General features: G+C 54.3%; 1 protein-coding gene across 1 annotated transcript in view; it reads left to right on the top strand.

The window, feature by feature from the left end:
• Positions 1-17,590, top strand: part of LOC138571862 (putative methyltransferase DDB_G0268948) — a 565,708-nt gene that overhangs the window by 489,805 nt on the left and 58,313 nt on the right. The window contains exon 6 of the mRNA XM_069649228.1: positions 15,699-15,836. Coding sequence (XP_069505329.1) covers positions 15,699-15,836 — 138 coding nt within the window. The remainder of the gene's footprint in view (positions 1-15,698; positions 15,837-17,590) is intronic.

Here is a 17,590-nt window from a genome sequence, read left to right as displayed (position 1 = left end):
TGTCCCGGAGGCGGTCCTGTTCCATGGCCCCGAGGGTCCGCAGGGACGCCAACATCTCCTCCTCCAACTCCCTGCGGATTCCCTCGAGGCACTCGGCCCGCCTCAGGGCCCTCCGCATGGAGTTCTCCGGCCTGACCATCGTGAGCCGCGCCTCTTCCGCCCGCCGCCGCCCCACACCTATCTCACGGCCCAACCGCTGCCACACGGAAGACACTTCCCGTCCTGGGTCCTCCTGCCCGACGGCCGATTGCCTGCCCCTCCGATGTAGATTGCCCCGAACCATGATGCCTCCCACGTTGACTACGCTGCTGCCTCCGACGCAACTGCCTCTGCCAGCATGACGGCATCCAGGCTGATGGAATCCGCCGTCGTGCACGTGCCCTGCCCTGCCCAATGATGCCGGCACATCCTCCATTTGCTGGGGTCCAGTTGCTGTGGTGTCCACCCCTGCTGGACCTCTGACTCCCGACAGTGGCATGGATGGGATCCCCACCAAGCTGGCTGCGTTGGTCAGGGCAGGTCCACAGGGGGCCCTGGTGGCATCTGGGCCGGAGGACGGCATGGAGAATGACTGGCGTATAGTCTCCACAGAGGAGGAGAGGGCCGCCAGATTGGTTGACACATGTATGAAACCCCCGGCCGATCCCAACTGGGCCACGTTGGCACGGTGCTCTTCGTGATGACGTGCAAGCTCCTCCCGGGAAGCATGCACGTCATCACGAATGACACCCGTGCGCAACGCGACACCAATCAGGACATTCTCCATACGGCCACGGGTCCCCTCGTCTGCAGGTGGAGGGGAGTCAGATGACATGGACATCCCCCACACCCCCTGCGGACGGGCCTGGGATGGGGCATCCCTGCTGGTGCTTGGTGGTGCAGTGACATGCACAGGCCCCTCCACGGTGACCTGTGCTGCCTCCTGCCCCTGCCCCTGGACTGCACCACTTGCACCAGCATGGATGCCCCCACCAGGCCCCATGTGCGCCTCAGTAGTGGCCTCCTCCTCCTGTGGAAACCACCAACCTGGATGGCTCCACACCGTCCTCCGCCATTGCAAGCCCCTGTGGGTGCTCACCCACCCTTTCCGCTACAGCCGTGGGGGCATCCCGCCGCTTTGCTCCACAGCGTCGTCTCCGCCCTCTTCTTCACTTGCCGCTGTGTAGAGGGAGACATAGAACACAAGCATCAGGGTACTGTACAATGGTCCCCTAGACAGGAAGCAATAGCAGATGAGTGGCACTATCAAAGATCACTTCCATCATGTCCCTCCACAACACATGGGTCAGTGCAGGCAAAACACACAGTAACGGGCATGGCGCATGCTATGGACATTTGCATACATGTCCAAGGGACTGTCCAAACATACAATGTTGTTAGGCATGACCCATGATGCATGTGAGTTCCATATCACATGCACACACCAACGTAATTTCATCCATCTGGCCTTGTACACCCCAGACACAGTGGATACAAGGATAACTAGGCTGCATCTGTACATTGTCACAGACATGTGTCATGCATCCCTGGCATTCACAGGTCACAGACACGCAGGTCAGACACACAGACATGGATACCATACATGTACATGGCATCAGCACCCATCCCTCACCCCCCACCCATGTCCAGGAACAGAGACTGGCATGCTCTCATGTGTCCAATCCGCATAGGGCTCCCCATGTTGCATTTAAACACATGCACCAACCATGTGGTTCACACATTACTGGTCTCACATGTATGACCATGATGTCCTTGCACACATACATGCGTACATGATCTATGTCACACATACAGGCAAGCATCAGACAACCAGCACACTGCAACATGCCCTGTCTCACACAGCAATGCTTGCCCACTTACCGCTCAACTCCAGACGGGTCTGCCTCGCAGGGATCTGGGCGTGGAGCACTGGGTCTACACATTCCAGGACCCTCAGCTGGATGGTACCCATGCGGCCCCGGCCCCCCTCCACGAGGCGCCGGGCCTTCAAGAGGGTCCTGGTCCTCAAGTCCTCCAAGCGCTTCTTGACTTTCTGGATGTTGTGGGTTGCCACCCCCTCCACGTTGATAGCAATCACCAAGTCGTCCCAGATCCTGTCCCGTCCTTCCTTGTTGGCGCGTGACGATCCGAAGAGGGCATCATAATGCCCCAGGACTTGCTCCACCAGGACACCACCCTCGGTGGCAGTGAAGCTGGTGCCCCTCTGCCTCTCTGGCTGGGTGTTGCCACTGGTGCCAGATGTTGCAGTGCCTGACATGGCAACGCCAGAGGCAGGAGTGGGTGGGCAACTGGGTCCTGGGGCTGGGCTGTGGAGCGATGGTATACCAGTCGGGAGTCTTCTGTTCCAGCAGGGTTGGACAGAACAACTGGACCCCTGCAGATGGCAGATGTGCAGGCACAAAATGGCAGGGCACGGTGGCAGCAGGCAGGCAGGCAGCAGCAGATGGCTCGTGGGAGGCTGCTTGGGGCTCTGGGGGGCAGTAATTCGGCCTTCTGGGCAGGAGCGTGGTCTTCCGTGTGCTTACGCGTGGCCAGCTTGATACGGAGTGAATTGGCATGTGAAAATCCTGCACGTCAACGTGAAATTCGAGGAAAGGGCCTTAGCGGGTAAGCGCGTCAGCACGCATACGCGATTCCATTGGACCAAATGCCCTAAGCGCGTCTGTGACGTGCACGGGTGTTTCCCTCATAGCACGTGATGACAGAGCACACGTGGAAACACTGCACGTCAGAGTATCATTGCGTGTAATTGGATGAAAGTGCGCGTACACGCAATTAGCCTGGGTACGTGTATTGCAGGGGTGCGCGGGAATTCTCACACGCGATTTGCTTGGGTACGTATTACAGGGGTGCGCGGGAATTCTCACATGCGATTTGCTTGGATACGTGTATTACAGGGGTGCGCGGGAAGTTTTACACGCTCGCCAACACGTATCCATGGAATTGAACGGGGCTAAGGCATGCGCACAAAAAAACGTGCTAATCCGGAAACACGTAAGCCAGCAGGAAGCAGGCGTACGTCGACCCGCGCAGCATAAAAGTGTGCGCAAGCAACAAACGAGCTCAGACGCCAGGATGAATATACCGTTCCTAGCAGCAGTGGCCGTGGGTTACCAAAGGAGGAGGAGGAGGATAGTGAGGGCCCGAATTTTCACACCCAGAACCAGCCTTTTTGGGATGCCTGATGACCAGGTGTATGGGAGGTACAGGGTTCCACCTCACATAATACTGGACCTGGTGAGTGAGTGGGAGGATGACCTCACATCACCCACCCTGTGCTCCCAAGCACTCAGCCCCCTGGAGAAGGTCCTTAATGTACTGCACTTCTTGGCCACTGGATCATTTCAGCGGACAAGTGCCATAGTGGGTGGGGTGTCACAGGCCACGCAGTCACGCTGCCAACACCAGGTCTTGAACATAATCACTGCACGCCCATCAGTCCGCAGGCACATATACCTGCCCAGGACACCTGCAGAAAGGCAGGCTGCTGCCCTGGATTTCTACAGTGTGGCACAATTCCCCAAAGTGCTAGGTGCCATTGACTGCACCCATGTGGCACTACGTACCCCCCCCCCCCAGGGCATCTGAGCACATTTATAGGCACCGCAAGCACTGTCATTCCATCAATGTGCAGGTAGTATGTAATGCCAAGGGAATCATCACCTCAGTATATGCCAACTATCCAGGGTCCATCCACGACAGCTTCATTTACCGAATGTCTACCCTAAGCCGGGACCTAGAAGCTGGGCGGCATGGCAATGCATGGCTGCTTGCTGAGTATGAATGCCACTGCACATGCATGCATGTCAGATGCAGAGTTATGTCACTACCCCACTAATGATACCCTTCACCTCCTCACCAGGGAACAGTGCCTACCCTCTGAGCACCCACATGATGACGCCAATTCGGATCCCCATCAAGCCTCCCGAGGTAAGATACAACACAGCCCATATTGCAACCCGGGGCATAGTGGAGCGCACATTCGGAGTGCTCACGTCACGCTTTCGCTCCCTTGACCGTTCTGGCGGGCAGCTGTTATATGTGCCCCCAGTAGTGTGCAGGATCATAGTGACAGCATGTGTCCTGCACAATGTTGCAACACGCCGGGGCCTGGCTGTGGACATGGTGGTGCCCCCACATCCCCAACCACATGCACGCCTGCTGCGCATGGGAGGGGAAAGGGCACGGGGTGAGGCATCCCGTACGCAGCTGGTGGCTAATTACTTCACATAGAAATCGCACCCCTGTGGAGTGCACACAGCCCTGGCACACACCATCTGATCAGCAATGATGACTTGACCTGAGAAATATGACCAACAAAGGGACAGTCAACTGTCAGAACCATAGCAGCCTGAGATTGTTCATGTGGAAGTGTCACAATGTGTGCATCCCTACCTACACAAACACCACCAATGCAGTGTCATCAAAAGACACACTTCCATGCAGCAGAAATGAATACCCACTTGCAAAATACTACATGAGAACAGTGCCATGTCACCCAACCCCTCCCCGGCACGGCCACACAACACATCATGGCATCTCATGCAATGTGAGAGCAAACAAATGAATCCCCACAACATGCCCCAAGTGTCACCAACTACAGTGTCCCTAATGGAAACTGGCCACACATGAAATGTTCACAGTAATGCAGGACCTACAACACACATTACCAAATACTTACCAAGAATACCAATCACCTACACAACCTCCAACCTACCTTAAACATGACAGTACAGACTTAAAAAAGTGGTAGCCTCACTACCTGATAATGCCAGCACTTCGAACACTTCCAAGTATACAGTGTTAGCGCCACGCAAGAGTGTAGGTGCACTGCTTACAACATGGACTCCAGTTCCAAAGTAGACCGCCTTGTGAAGACATGAGAACTGGACCTGCAAATTAGGAGGATGAGATGGATGCAGAGGCACATATCAATACACCATACAGTGTACAATACAACAACAATATGCACTAGGAATGTATACACAGTATGGACTACAGACTGCCCACACATCAAATTGGAGTCCGTCACTGTGTACGTCAATGTCACTTGGGCACACCCATGGAAACGGGAAGCAGGAGGGGTGTGTGTGTGTCACACAAACCCAAGCATCTGACCCAAATTCATGACAAGCCTGCATGTGCCCCGCCACAATACAGCGTATGCCCACGGGAGCCACACAAGGCAACACACTGTCCAAAAAATCAAAAATTTAAAAAAAAAAAAAATGGCCATTAATGGGCCCGGGTGGGTGGGGGAGGCCACCCATGAGGTCCGAGGACAGGGTGCACACCAAAACCCACCTGTGTGGATCTTGCGGGAAAAAAAAACACCTCCATGGGCTCATGGCCTGCACGGCTACCCTATTGTGGGAGAATCGCTGCTGTTGCTCTCCTCACCCTCTGCAGCTGCATCAGGAGGTGGTGGCACTATGGGAGGCAGCCCACGCAAAGCCCTAGTCTGGTCCTCCATGGCAGCAAGCATGCGGGTGTGGAAGGTCTGGTTCTGGAGGATAATTGTGCGTAGGTCCCCATGCAACAACTCACGGGATGCCCGGACCTCCGCCCTAGTTGCCTGCATCTCAGCTGAGAGCGTATGAGTGAGCCGCTCCAGCTGCTGTTCTGTCCTCGTGTTAGCTGAAGCCTCGACCTCAACCAGAGTTGCCCTGAGCTGACGGAGTTCCACCCTCAGGGCTTCCCTGTGGCCCTGGGACTCAATAGAAATGGCTTCCCGCAGAGTCTCCAGTGCCGCCCGCCTGTCCCTGTTGGACGCCAACATGTCCTCCCTGTGACTGGCAGATGGAGTCTGTTGCCTGCTGTAGTCGCTCCATCAGCCTTTCTGGGGGGGACAATGGAAGTGGCCACCCTATCCATGGCCTGAGCCATCATCTCTGATGATGCTGCCTGTTGAGTTGCTATACCGTATATGGATTGCTCCCATGCGGTATTGCCAGGTGGCGTACGACCACCACGTCGGCGGGCACCACACCTGTCTGGGGCAAGGCGAACTGCGCCTTGCTGTGCCCGCACTGCCTGAGGCTGCAGGACTGCATTCTCCCTCTGATCTGCTGGCCCAGGAACAGGATCAGATGTTGCAGAGTGTGACCCTGCATCCGTAACCACCAAAGGCATACCTGCCAACACTGACATCCCCATTAAGGGTTCTAACCCTGGTGCAGGTGGGTCGGACAGAACAGAATCCCTCCCAGGAACACTCGCCTGCGACGCCACATAGGTCTCATCATCTGCATCGACACCTGAATACAGCTCGGGGGAGGTGCACCCAGAGACACCCCTTGAGAGCACGACCTGCAGCAGTTGTGGGTTCTCACCCACCACCACACCACGTCCCTCACTAGTGGTCGGTCGGCACTGAGACCCCTCCTGGGTCTGTATCATTTCCACAACCCCAGCAGTATCAAGTGCGTCATCCCCTGCAAAGACATGAAAGAAAAGAAATGGAAACAGGCATTAGCACTATGGCACAACACAATTAGGGCTGAGAAGCTACAGAACCAGTACCTGATTGACACATGTCCCACATGACTAAAACCCTCCCATGCATGCACCGTCACTGCGTACGAAGGGGAGGCAGATGGCGCACATTGATGACACCAAGATGGAAGATGAACACATTTGCTGCATGCTGCCTAGCAGTGGCATCACACATTGGCCTGTGAATGGCATGTCAAATACACATGCCATCACACAGATGGCATGTACTCTAGCCATAAAGGGAAGAGGGAGAGGAGGGCACCAATTGTTCATTCAGTCTAGTTTGCTCATGAAATTGCTTTTTTAATTGAAATAGTTCAAATGTTTAACCTGGAGCTGCCAGTCCAAAATGGTCCTATAGCACAGGGACATGTCTAAACAAATGATATCCAGGAAACAAGTCAGTCCACTGTACCATAGCCATGTCACATGTGACAATAGGACTGAGAAATGCCTAGTAAAAGTGGTGGAATGCAAACAATCTGCCTGAATAAACAGAGAAAAATAAGCAACAATGTTGTGGCAAGATGACACTTCAAGGGCAACTGGCGTGGTGTTGGGCTGGATGTCTACTGTTGGCAGAAGGGATACTGCTATACCCAAATGCTGGTGCGCAGAATGTATTGGATGAGGCACATGGGTGACCCAAACCACTCAGGCACACACACACACACACCCTCACCTGGCACCCGAACAGAAGCCCTCACACACACACCATGCACATGGATGACACACACATGCATGTGCACTCACCGGACAATGCCTCGTAATCTGCCAGTTCTCCCACGCCTTGGATCTGTTACTCCGTGACGTAGGTCCCAGCAACATGATCATGTGGAGTGAGTTCTATGTCCTCTGCTGGAGACCCACCTCCAGTCACTAAGAGTAGCGGCATGACTTGAGGCCAGCTTATTCTTTGCCCTGCGCTTCAGGTCATTCCAGCGCTTGTAGCATTCAGTAGCTGTGCTCCTCATGATTCCAAGGGCACTTACGATGTCCGCGATGGTCTGCCAGTGTGCCAGACGTTGTGCAGGTGTGGTTTTGGATCCTGCAACAGTCACCATTTCACGGTCATGTGCGGACACATACTCTACAAGTGCATTCAGTTTGGCCTCATTGAAGCTGGGCTTCCTTGACGGGCCGTACTGTGTTCGCGTGTCTGGGGCATCCGCCTCTACTGGACGAGCACTCTTCCTCTTCCTCTTGGAAGTTGGTGGGGATCCTGAGTGTTCTACGCCTCTCTGGACACTAGGGGCAGGAGCCCCGGTGGACTCTGTACTAGGAGTGTGGGATTGCACACTCAGCATGGGAGTTGGTGCAGGCATTAGCTCAAGTGTGGTGGTGTCAGGGGGAATGTCAGCAGTATGGACTTGGACCGACACTGTCCTGGCTGGGTGTGTGAGAGGTGGGGGGGATGGAGCCGCAGCTGCCCCTACAGCCTCCCCACCCTGCCTACTCGGGGCAGCAGATGACCTAGCTGGCCCTGATCCACGTGGCCTGATGACACCAACATGCACCGGCGCACGTGGCCTAGACCTGCTGACCTGGAAGTCAGCCATGGAGTCACCCTGTGCCAGGTCCGGTGCCACAGTTGGCTGGTCCAACAAGGGCTGAGCATGGATGGTGTCAGCCACATTACCCTCAATGGGGGGGGGCATGGGTGTCCCTGACTGGTCCTCCACACAAGGGGGGGGGGCTAGGGGCACCCTGCAAGTCACGGCCACATCCCCTACCGGATCCACCACGGCCACCACTTGGGGCTCGGCCACCTTTGCCAACCTTACGGCTTGTTGGCCTCCCAGCCATGGCACTGATATTGTGCGTATGGGAGTCGCTGTGAACTATTGTCCTGGGCAATTGAGGGTCAAAGGGGTTGGGTACCAGATGGTAATCGTACCCTAGTGCTCTAGCAAGGCTTTGTCACCCCTGGGGAAAGATGACGGGTCACGCAACGCACAGGCACCCCAAAAAAGGGAAGTAAGGTGCACGCAACCCCTCCTAGACCAGGTGTGTGGAAAAATAAACCTGCACTATGCTGTGGCACCCAGAAACACAAGAATGAACGTATGCGTGTCACACGCAGCCTAGATTGACCTCTGAAGGGGTACGCGACACACGGGGCAAGCACAGATGTTGACTACACGCGCGACTCACCGTCTGCCAGGACAAAAAGCGTGAAAAAGACGTGCGCGTTGGCAACACCCCCGCCAAAAGAAGAATTGTATGGTGTCTGAGGAGACAGGACAACAGTAGAAGGGAATGCTGTTTGAGGAAACAGGCCCCAGGAAAAGAGAAAAAAGCTGTCAGAGTTAACAGGGAGTATGAACTTGAAACGCTGTGAAGTAAATCGCGTGTGAACCGACAAGAAGTACAGATTTCACCCACTCGCTCTCCACGAAAAGCACGTACAAGGAAATGGTGTTCTACACGTACCTTTTTATACACACGTCAGACGCGCATACGCGCTGAGGCCATTTCCAACAATTACATGCTTTGACACTCGGACGTGTATTTTTTTTTTTAAACACGCGCCATTCTCAACGACCATGCGCGTGACATCATAGATGCGCCTGGGGGCCTTTGGGCCAATTAATTAACGTACGTGTGCTGACGCGCTTACGCGCTAAGGGCCTTTCCTCGAAATACACGCAGACGTGCTGAATTTTCACGTGCCAAATCACTCTGTATCAAGCTGGCCACGCGTAAGCACACAGAAGACCACGCTCCTGCCCAGAAGGCCGAATTACTGCCCCCCCCAGAGCCCCGAGCACTCTGCAACCTGCCATCTGCTGCTGCCTGACTGCCTGCTGCCCACGTGTCCTGCCATTTGCTGCCTGCACATCAGCCAGGGGTGCTGTTGCTGTGACCACCCCTGCTGGAACCGAAGACTCCCGACTGGGATACCATCGCTCCACAACCCAGCCCCAGTTGCCCACCCACTCCTGCCTCTGGGGTTGCCATGTCGGGCACTGCAACATCTGGCACCAGTGGCAACCCCCGGCCAGAGAGGCAGAGGGGCACCAGCTTCACTGCCACCGAAGTTGGTGTCCTGGTGGAGCATGTCCTGGGGCAGTATGATGCCCTCGGAAGGTTGCGCGCCGACAAGGAAGGACGGACTCAGATCTGGACGGACATTGTGACTGCCATTAACGCGGAGGGGGTGGCAGTCAACTGTTCCATCATGTGAAGAAGCGCTGGGAGGACTTCAGGTCCAGGACTCTCAAGAAGGCCCGGCGCCTCCTGAAAGCAGTGGCCGGGGCCACTTGTCGGAAGATGAGGGTCCTGGAACGCATATCCCCAGCGCTCCACGTCCAGGTCCTTGAGAGGCAGATCCGTCTGGAGTCGAGCGGTAAGTGTACATGCATACTGATTGTAAGCTGTGCGTGTGGTGGTGTGGCAGGAGTGTGCAGGTTGCACATGTGGTTTTATGTGGCCAAGTATGGGGGGGGGTACAGGGCCGTGAGGCTGACACATGCGAGGGCTCTCATGTGTGACACATGGATGGTGCTTGTGTGTGTAGGCTTGCATGGCAAAGGATGTGGAAGAATGATTGGCAGGTGTGACATGGATGCCGATCTGAACACTGCGACAGTTGGCGGAGGTGTACACATGCATGCAAGTGTCGTGGTGTGTGTGTGCGCAAGTGTAGTGCACTCCCTGTGTCGCATGTGATGTCTGGCTCACCTTTGCCTGCTCATGCTATTGTATTTGTATGGATGGTGCTGGCTGTTGCGATATGACTGTGGTATAGCTCATGTGTGCAAGTTGAAATGACATGTGTGTTGGGGATTGTGATGCCATGTCTGAGGTTTGCCAATTCCACTCATGTACAACTGTCATGTGTATGTGTCCATTGGACAGTGCCCTGATGCCTGTGTTTTATTTCTCCCTGGCTGCAGCGTCAACTGATGAAGAGGGCGGAGAAGGTGCTGTGGAGCACAGCGGCAGGGGTCGCACCACCAGCCGGAGACGCAAGGCCCAGCTCCCCTCCCAGGTTGTGATCTTGTCGGGGAGTGAGGAGTCCGGTGCCGCGTCCGAGGCCGCAGCTGCTGGGGGGGGGGAGGCCCAGGAGGCGGAGGTTGGAGTTGGACTCTTCGGCAGCAGAAGGGGCAGCTGGAACCCCACAGGGCACAACTGAGGAAGATGGCACGGAGTCATCCAGGTTGGTGGGGGGGGGTTTGGTGGAGGAGGAGGCCATGCAAGCAACAGAGGCGGGGTCTGGAGGTGGGGATTCTAGTGGTGCAGTGCAGTGCAGGACCAGGGACAGGTGGCAGCACAGGCCGCCGCGGAGGTGCCTGTGTGCAATCCTGTCCCTGCTCCTGTCACTGTTCATCTTGCACTAGCAGGGATGCCTACCTCCAGACCCGTTCTCAGGGTGGGGATTGGCTTACACCAACTGGCCTTCCTCTCCCTGCAGATGTGGCTATCCTGCAACAGGTTGAGCCTGTCCAGGGTGGGGTGGCGTTGCGTCAACGGGCCATGCAAGCTGTCCTGCAGTCTTTCCATGATGAGACTGCACGTCTTGTTGCATGGCTCGTTGACCGTGTTGACCCACTGGGACAGCTCACCATAGCCGGATTCCTCAGTTTCCTGGACCTTGTTCCGACCCCCTCCTCAACGGAACCCCCTATGCCCCAGTCGTCCTCCATGCCATCTTCCCACCTATGTATCACCTGGGTGCCCTGTGGAGCTGCCTCTGACCGTGCGGCCAGGCTGGTGGACAACAGATCCCTGCCACAGTCGGGAGTCGGACGTCCAGCAGGGGTGGCCACATCAACAACTGCACCCCAGCTGGAGGATGTGCAGGCACCATCGGACAGGGCACATGGACAGCAGCAGGCTGTAGTTGGAAGCCACGATGGCTCAGGGCCTTCGACATCGGAGGGGCAGGCATCGGCCGGAGGGCAGGAGGACCCAGGACGGGAAGTGTCTTCCGTGTGGCAGCGGTTGGGCCACGCCATAGATGCAGAGCGGCAGCGGGCAGAAGAGGCACGGCTCACAATGGTCAGGCCGGAGAACTCCATGCGGAGGGCCCTGAGGCGGGCCGAGTGCCTCGAGGCAATCCGCAGGGAGTTGGAGGAGAACATGTCGTCGTCCCTGCGGACCCTCAGGGCCATGGAACAGGACCGCCTCCGGGACATTGAGCAGGAGTTTGATGATGCCCTGGGCCACGACATCCAGAAGTGAGCCATTGGACTAGCCCGCTGCCATTGTATATAGTTAATTAGTGTTAGGTTTTATTTATTTTTTTAATTTGGTGCGCTTGGACTATGCCCCACTTTTTTGTGTATAGTTATTAGTTAGGTGGGTTTTATTGTAGGTTTCATTTACATCGTTGGGATCATGGACCCTGGGTTTGCTCTTTGTACATAGTTTGACAGTGGATTTGTGGCCTTCATCTTTTATTATTTTTTCACTATGGAGCAATGGATTTTCACTTTACTTTCCCTTTGGATTTGCTTTGTTGGATGGTGACTTTGGACACAATTTCATTACGGTTATTTTGGATTCCCATTTTCATTATTTATTATTTTGGTGGTCATGCTGCATTTTGATATTTGTTGCCATTGTTTCTTTTGATTTCATTCACTTCATTTACACTGTAATACATTTGTGTTTCTTACTTCAATGTGTGGACTTCTCTCATTGGTTTCATGCCTGCCACAATGTGGGTTTTCAGTCATGTGTTGCCATTGTGTGGGTCTGACGGACTTGTACTCATGCACATACTGCTTATTTGTTATCTATCATGTAATGGGGTATTACAATTTTGAATGGATGTAAAGCTTGGTTGGGTGTTTGGACTAAGGTGGCGTGTGATTTGGGTGGGGCATAAGAGCCTGGGATCTGGATTGTGATGACGTGTTGGCTAGGGGACATGTGTGAGGGCCTGCTGGCAGGTGCCCCGCGCTGCTGGAGGGGTGGGGGTGCTGGGAGCCATGAGTTGGACATGAGTGGGGGCCTGGTGTAGGGTGCCCTGCGCTGCTGGTGGGTGGGATTGCAGGGGGGACATGAGTGGGGGCCTGGTGGAGGGTGCCCCTGGATGCTGGGGGGTGGTGTTGCAGGGGGACATGAGTGGGGGCCTGGTGGAGGGTGCCCTGCACTGCTGGGGGATGGGATTGCAGGGGGACATGAGTGGGTGCCTGGTGGAGGGTGCCCCTGACTGCTTGGGGGTGCCGGGAGACATGAGTTGGGGCCTGGTGGAGGGTGCCCCTGGCTACTGGGGGGTGGGGGGTGCCGGGAGACATGAGTTGGACATGAGTGGGGGCCTGGTGGAGGGTGCCCCTGGCTGCTGTGGGTGGGGGTGCAGGTAGACATGAGTGGGGGCCTGGTGGAGGGTGCCCCTGGCTGCTGGGGAGTGGGGATGCAGGTAGACATGAGTGGGGGCCTGGTGGAGGGTGCCTCTGGCTGCTGGGGTTGGGGGTGCAGGGGTACATGAGTGGGGGCCTGGTGGAGGGTGCCCCTGGCTGCTGTGGGGTGGGGGTGCAGAAGGACATGAGTGGGGGCCTGGTGGAGGGTGCCCTGCACTGCTGGGGGTGCCCTGCACTGCTGGGGGTGGGGGTGCTGGGAGCCATGAGTTGGACATGAGTGGGGGCCTGGTGGAGGGTGCCCTGCACTGCTGGGGGGGTGGGAGTGCAGGGAGACATGAGTGGGGGCCTGGTGGAGGGTGCCCTGCACTGCTGGGGGTGCTGGGAGACATGAGTTGGACATGAGTGGGGGCCTGGTGGAGGGTGCCCTGCACTGCTGGGGGGTGGGAGTGCAGGGAGACATGAGTGGGGGCCTGGTGGAGGGTGCCCCTGGCTGCTGGTGGGTGGGGGTCCAGGGGGACATGAGTGGGGGCCTGGTGGAGGGTGCCCCTGGATGCTGGGGGTGCAGGGGGACATGCGTTGGTGATCAATTGTGCAAGGTGAAATGTGGGTTGGCTGGGGGGCATGGGCATGGTGGATGGGCTGCCTGCGGGACATGTGCAGGGTAGACCCCTGTGGTGTGGGCCGCCTGCAGGGACCGTGGAGTGTGTAGAGGGATCACCTGGGAGGATCCACACGGGCAATTCACGTGTAGTGCTCCCCGCGCACCCCTGGAATACACCTACCCTGATGGAATCGCGTGTGATACTTCCCGCGCACCCCTGGAATACACGAACCCCGCTGTTTTTGCGTGTGATACTTCCCGCGCACCCCTGGAATACACGTGCCCAGGACAATCTTGTGTGAAACTTCCCGAGAACCACTGAAATACACGATCCCCGCTTGGTGTTTGCTGTTTGGCAGCCCTGTGAACTGGTCCAGGGTTAGCGCAGCCCTTTGCGATGATTTTGGAATTTTGAAGGCTTTTCCTTGCACGAGTGCGTTTTTGGGGGCGTAACTGGCCCCGCTGCAGGGTCGCTGCGCCACGGCTGGTTTTGGAGGCTAAAATCCATGAATACGCTGTGCGATGAAAAGGATTTTATTGCATGCGGCTGGCGCAGTGTATCGCACGGGGATGCTGTGCGCCAGCCGCGTGCGCCACTTTTGTGCGAATTTCTATGAATTACCCTGTATGTCTTTCCTTTCTTGAGTGTGTATGTTGTATGTGGGTGTTTATGTTGTGTGTGGGGGTGTGTATGTTGTGTGTGGGTGTATACACAGTGTAGGTGGGTTCATATGTTGTGTTTGCTGTTTTGTGTCTGGGTGTGTTATGTGCAGGTATTTACAGTGTGTGTGGGTGTTTCATTGTGTGTGGTGGTGGGGGTTGGTGTGTATTTTTCTGTGTGTGCATGTTGTATGTGGATATGCATGCAGTTTAAGTGGGTGTGTATGTAGGGTGTGAGTGGTGTGTGAATTCTGTCTTTTCTTGCTTTGGTATGTATATTGTATGTGGGTGTGTATGCTGTGTGTGTTGGTTGTGTGTGGGTGTGAAGTTGTTTCTGAGTGTGTACATTGTGTGTGGGTGTGTACGCAGTGTGAGTGGGTGCATATGTTATGTGTGTGCTTGTCTGAATTCTGTATTTGCTTGCTTAAGTGTATGTTAAGAAGTCTACAGTGTTTGCAGGTGTATATGTTGTGTGTGAATTCTGTATTTCCTTGCTTCAATGTATGTTGGAATGTGTACGCATTGTGGGTGGGTGCCTATGTTGCGTGTGAATGTTGTTTGAGTCCTGTATTTTCTTGCTTGAGTGTATGTTGGGATGTGTATGCCGTGTGGATGGATGTGTATTTTGTCTTGGTCCCGCTCCATTGCTTGTCTGTGGCTGCTTTGTCATGCACGATCATCGTTCTGCTCACACCCATCTACTTCCTATTTCCAGGGACCCAGCTGTAATTGAAACTCTTGCACAAAGGAGTCCATAGTGAATCTACCTGTATGTAGCTGGCCCTTGGGAAGTCCTCTCACCTCAGTTCTTGCAAGGTACAGCCCTGCATAGAGGTCGGAGTCACTCTAGCATTTACTCCTGTGTAATTTCTATTCAGTAAAGCAGTTTTCAAGGGCATTTAATTCACCAGTGTCGAGGGACATGAATGCCACCTTACAGCAGCTGGCTAATGCTGCAATTCTGAGGTTTGCAAGAGCCTTGCAGGCTCGAGTAGGGGGTGTCCCTGTAGCACCTAGTGTTAACCCATAGCCAACCCCTGCCTCTAGACTGAGACCAGGGATCATTCTCGCTTACCCCCTTTAGTGTCCCCTTACCTGTCAGACTGCATGGGGACCAGAGTCCATTTGAGATATTCGGATTGCAATGCCTCTTGCTCTTTTTTATGTAACTGTCAGTTATAATTTCCTATAGTTAAAATAAGCAAGTTAACGAGAATTCTACTATTTCTTCTTGTTTGCAATTGGTTATCACACTCTTAGGAAATGTTGGGCATTATCAATTATCACTGAAGATACTTGTCTTAATCACAGAGAGGCCATCACACACCTACTTGAAAATCTTTTAAAATGAGGCCAATCTTTTTAGATTGGCCATTTTATTGAAAATAACGCTGAAAAGAGGAATTCTATGATTTTAACCTAAATGTTATGTAGTGTTGCTATTACTCTATATTAATATCTTCTGTGTGCGGTATACACAAAGGAACATGGGAGTGTTGTATTGTTTTCAGGGATAGCCCCCGTTATGAAATAATCGTTAGAGCCATGATCAAGGCTATATGTGGTGAAGGAAAACGTCTCCTTAGAATTAAGAACATAGGTTCACCATCTGTAATCTTTTATTTTCATAGAATCACTAAGATGCAGGGATGGTCTACCACATCTGTTGAGGCATTAATGGGTTTCCTCGAGTCCACATGTGCATTCCAAACATTCCTCTTGACTGATCCAGAATCAGCAAATGAATTCCTCAAAAAACTGCAAGAAAGGTAAGCATTTTGAATTCCTTGGCATTGTGTTTCTGATAGTAGCATGCAGCACTGTACAACGACCAAATACATCTATCTTTCTAATTATTTCAACTGCTCTGGAAAACATTGTATGAATCTGTGAACCATCAGAGGTGACAGCTATATATTGTTTAAATATTAAAATGTCCACGGACAAGGATACATTCCCAAGGCAGTCTTCTAAGGCAGCAGCAGCACCTGTCTTCTGCTGCGCTGCAATCTGAGTCCACCATGGGACCCCTGCATCCCCGGGACCCCTGCATCCCCCACGAGGACAGGACTGCAATCGATTCAATGTAATCCCTATGCCTGAAAAGATGGCTACCCCGAAATTACAAATGACAGCCTCTCCCAAGCTGCACTCAGAAACATGGCCAGAACTGATTGACCGCACCTGCACCCAATAACCCTGCCCTTGGTCCGCCAGATGGAGCAGGAATCTTCTCAATGCAGTCTTCTAAGGCAGCAGCAGCACCTGTCTTCTGCTGCGCTGAGATCGGAGTCCACCTTGGGACCCCTGCAGCGCCCATGAGGACAGGACTGCAATGGATTCAATGCAATCCCTCTACCTGCAAAGATGGCTGCTGTCGCAATTGCAAAGAACCGCCTCCCCCAGGCTGCAATCAGCAACATAGCCAGACCCGATAGGCTGGACCTGAAACCAATAACCCTGCCATTGGTCCATCTTCCCAAGGCAGTCTTCAAAGGCAGCAGCAGCTGTCTTCTTCTGTCTGCTGCTTGTCACTGCCATCCCGTCACATGGAAATACTATCAGTCAGAGGGAAACCTAAGCCAAATGCCACGCCTGTAAACGCTGATGTAAATGCATTGTGAACTGTTACAATTAATTCCAGCTCTTGTTCCATGATCCCAGCACCCACCAGGTTCTTGCCTTCTGCCCGCATTGTTCCTACCGTTCGATCACCCACCCTGTCACTGGGCGCAGCGCTCTTGTCATGTGCAATGAAATACATGCAAGGACTGCTTGCAACCACAGCGCCTCCACCTGAGCAAAGTGGCACGCTTACTGTGGCTCACTAAATCTGCTCACCCCACTAATTTACTCGTTCTCACTGCGCACTGCCCACCACACGTTGGATAGAGTAGTCTCGTCCAAAGGCGTTCACAACTCAGAGTCTAGCGCACGCTTGTAGCTCTACCCAGCAAAGCCACTCCAGGGCTACCAAGCCCGCTGCGAATGATTGCCTCAACTGCCACCACACATAACTTGGGACCCCTCTCCACTGCCATGAGAAACACAAGACTCACTAGGGCAGACTGTGTGAGACTGGAGCCCCATTGCCTCCCAAGATCCACATTTAGCAGAAATGGTCTGTTCTGCTGCAGGTTCGAGCAGACACCTGTACACATCTGCCTACTGCAGCAACACTCACGCTCATACTGTGACCAAGTATAGAGTGCCCTTAGGGAAAAATTAATCAAGAACATTACCATTGACCCCAAGCGTAAGGAGCCCCCCCACGATGAAAGCTAAATTTAAGGCCAGCTCTCATGATGCATACCCCCGGGCATCCAGACCACGTCCATCAGCCCCGGGAGCAGGCATCATGTCGCCTTGAGAAAACCCAGCAACCCCTGCTAGGGGCTGTCTGGGTTCAGTCCTGGCGCCTAAGGCGCCAGTCTCATAGGTGCACACTTACCTGATGCAGACCATGCTGCAAGAAGGTCCAAGCCCATGTGAGGCCTGGAAGGGACTACTTTACCTTCGGGAC

Source organism: Ambystoma mexicanum, chromosome 1p (genome assembly GCF_040938575.1).
Source record: "Ambystoma mexicanum isolate Mex_15411 chromosome 1p, UKY_AmexF1_1, whole genome shotgun sequence".
In the NCBI taxonomy this organism is placed as follows: Eukaryota; Metazoa; Chordata; class Amphibia; order Caudata; family Ambystomatidae; genus Ambystoma; species Ambystoma mexicanum.
Note: the sequence above shows the minus strand (reverse complement) of the source record. Positions and strands in the feature narration are given on the sequence as shown.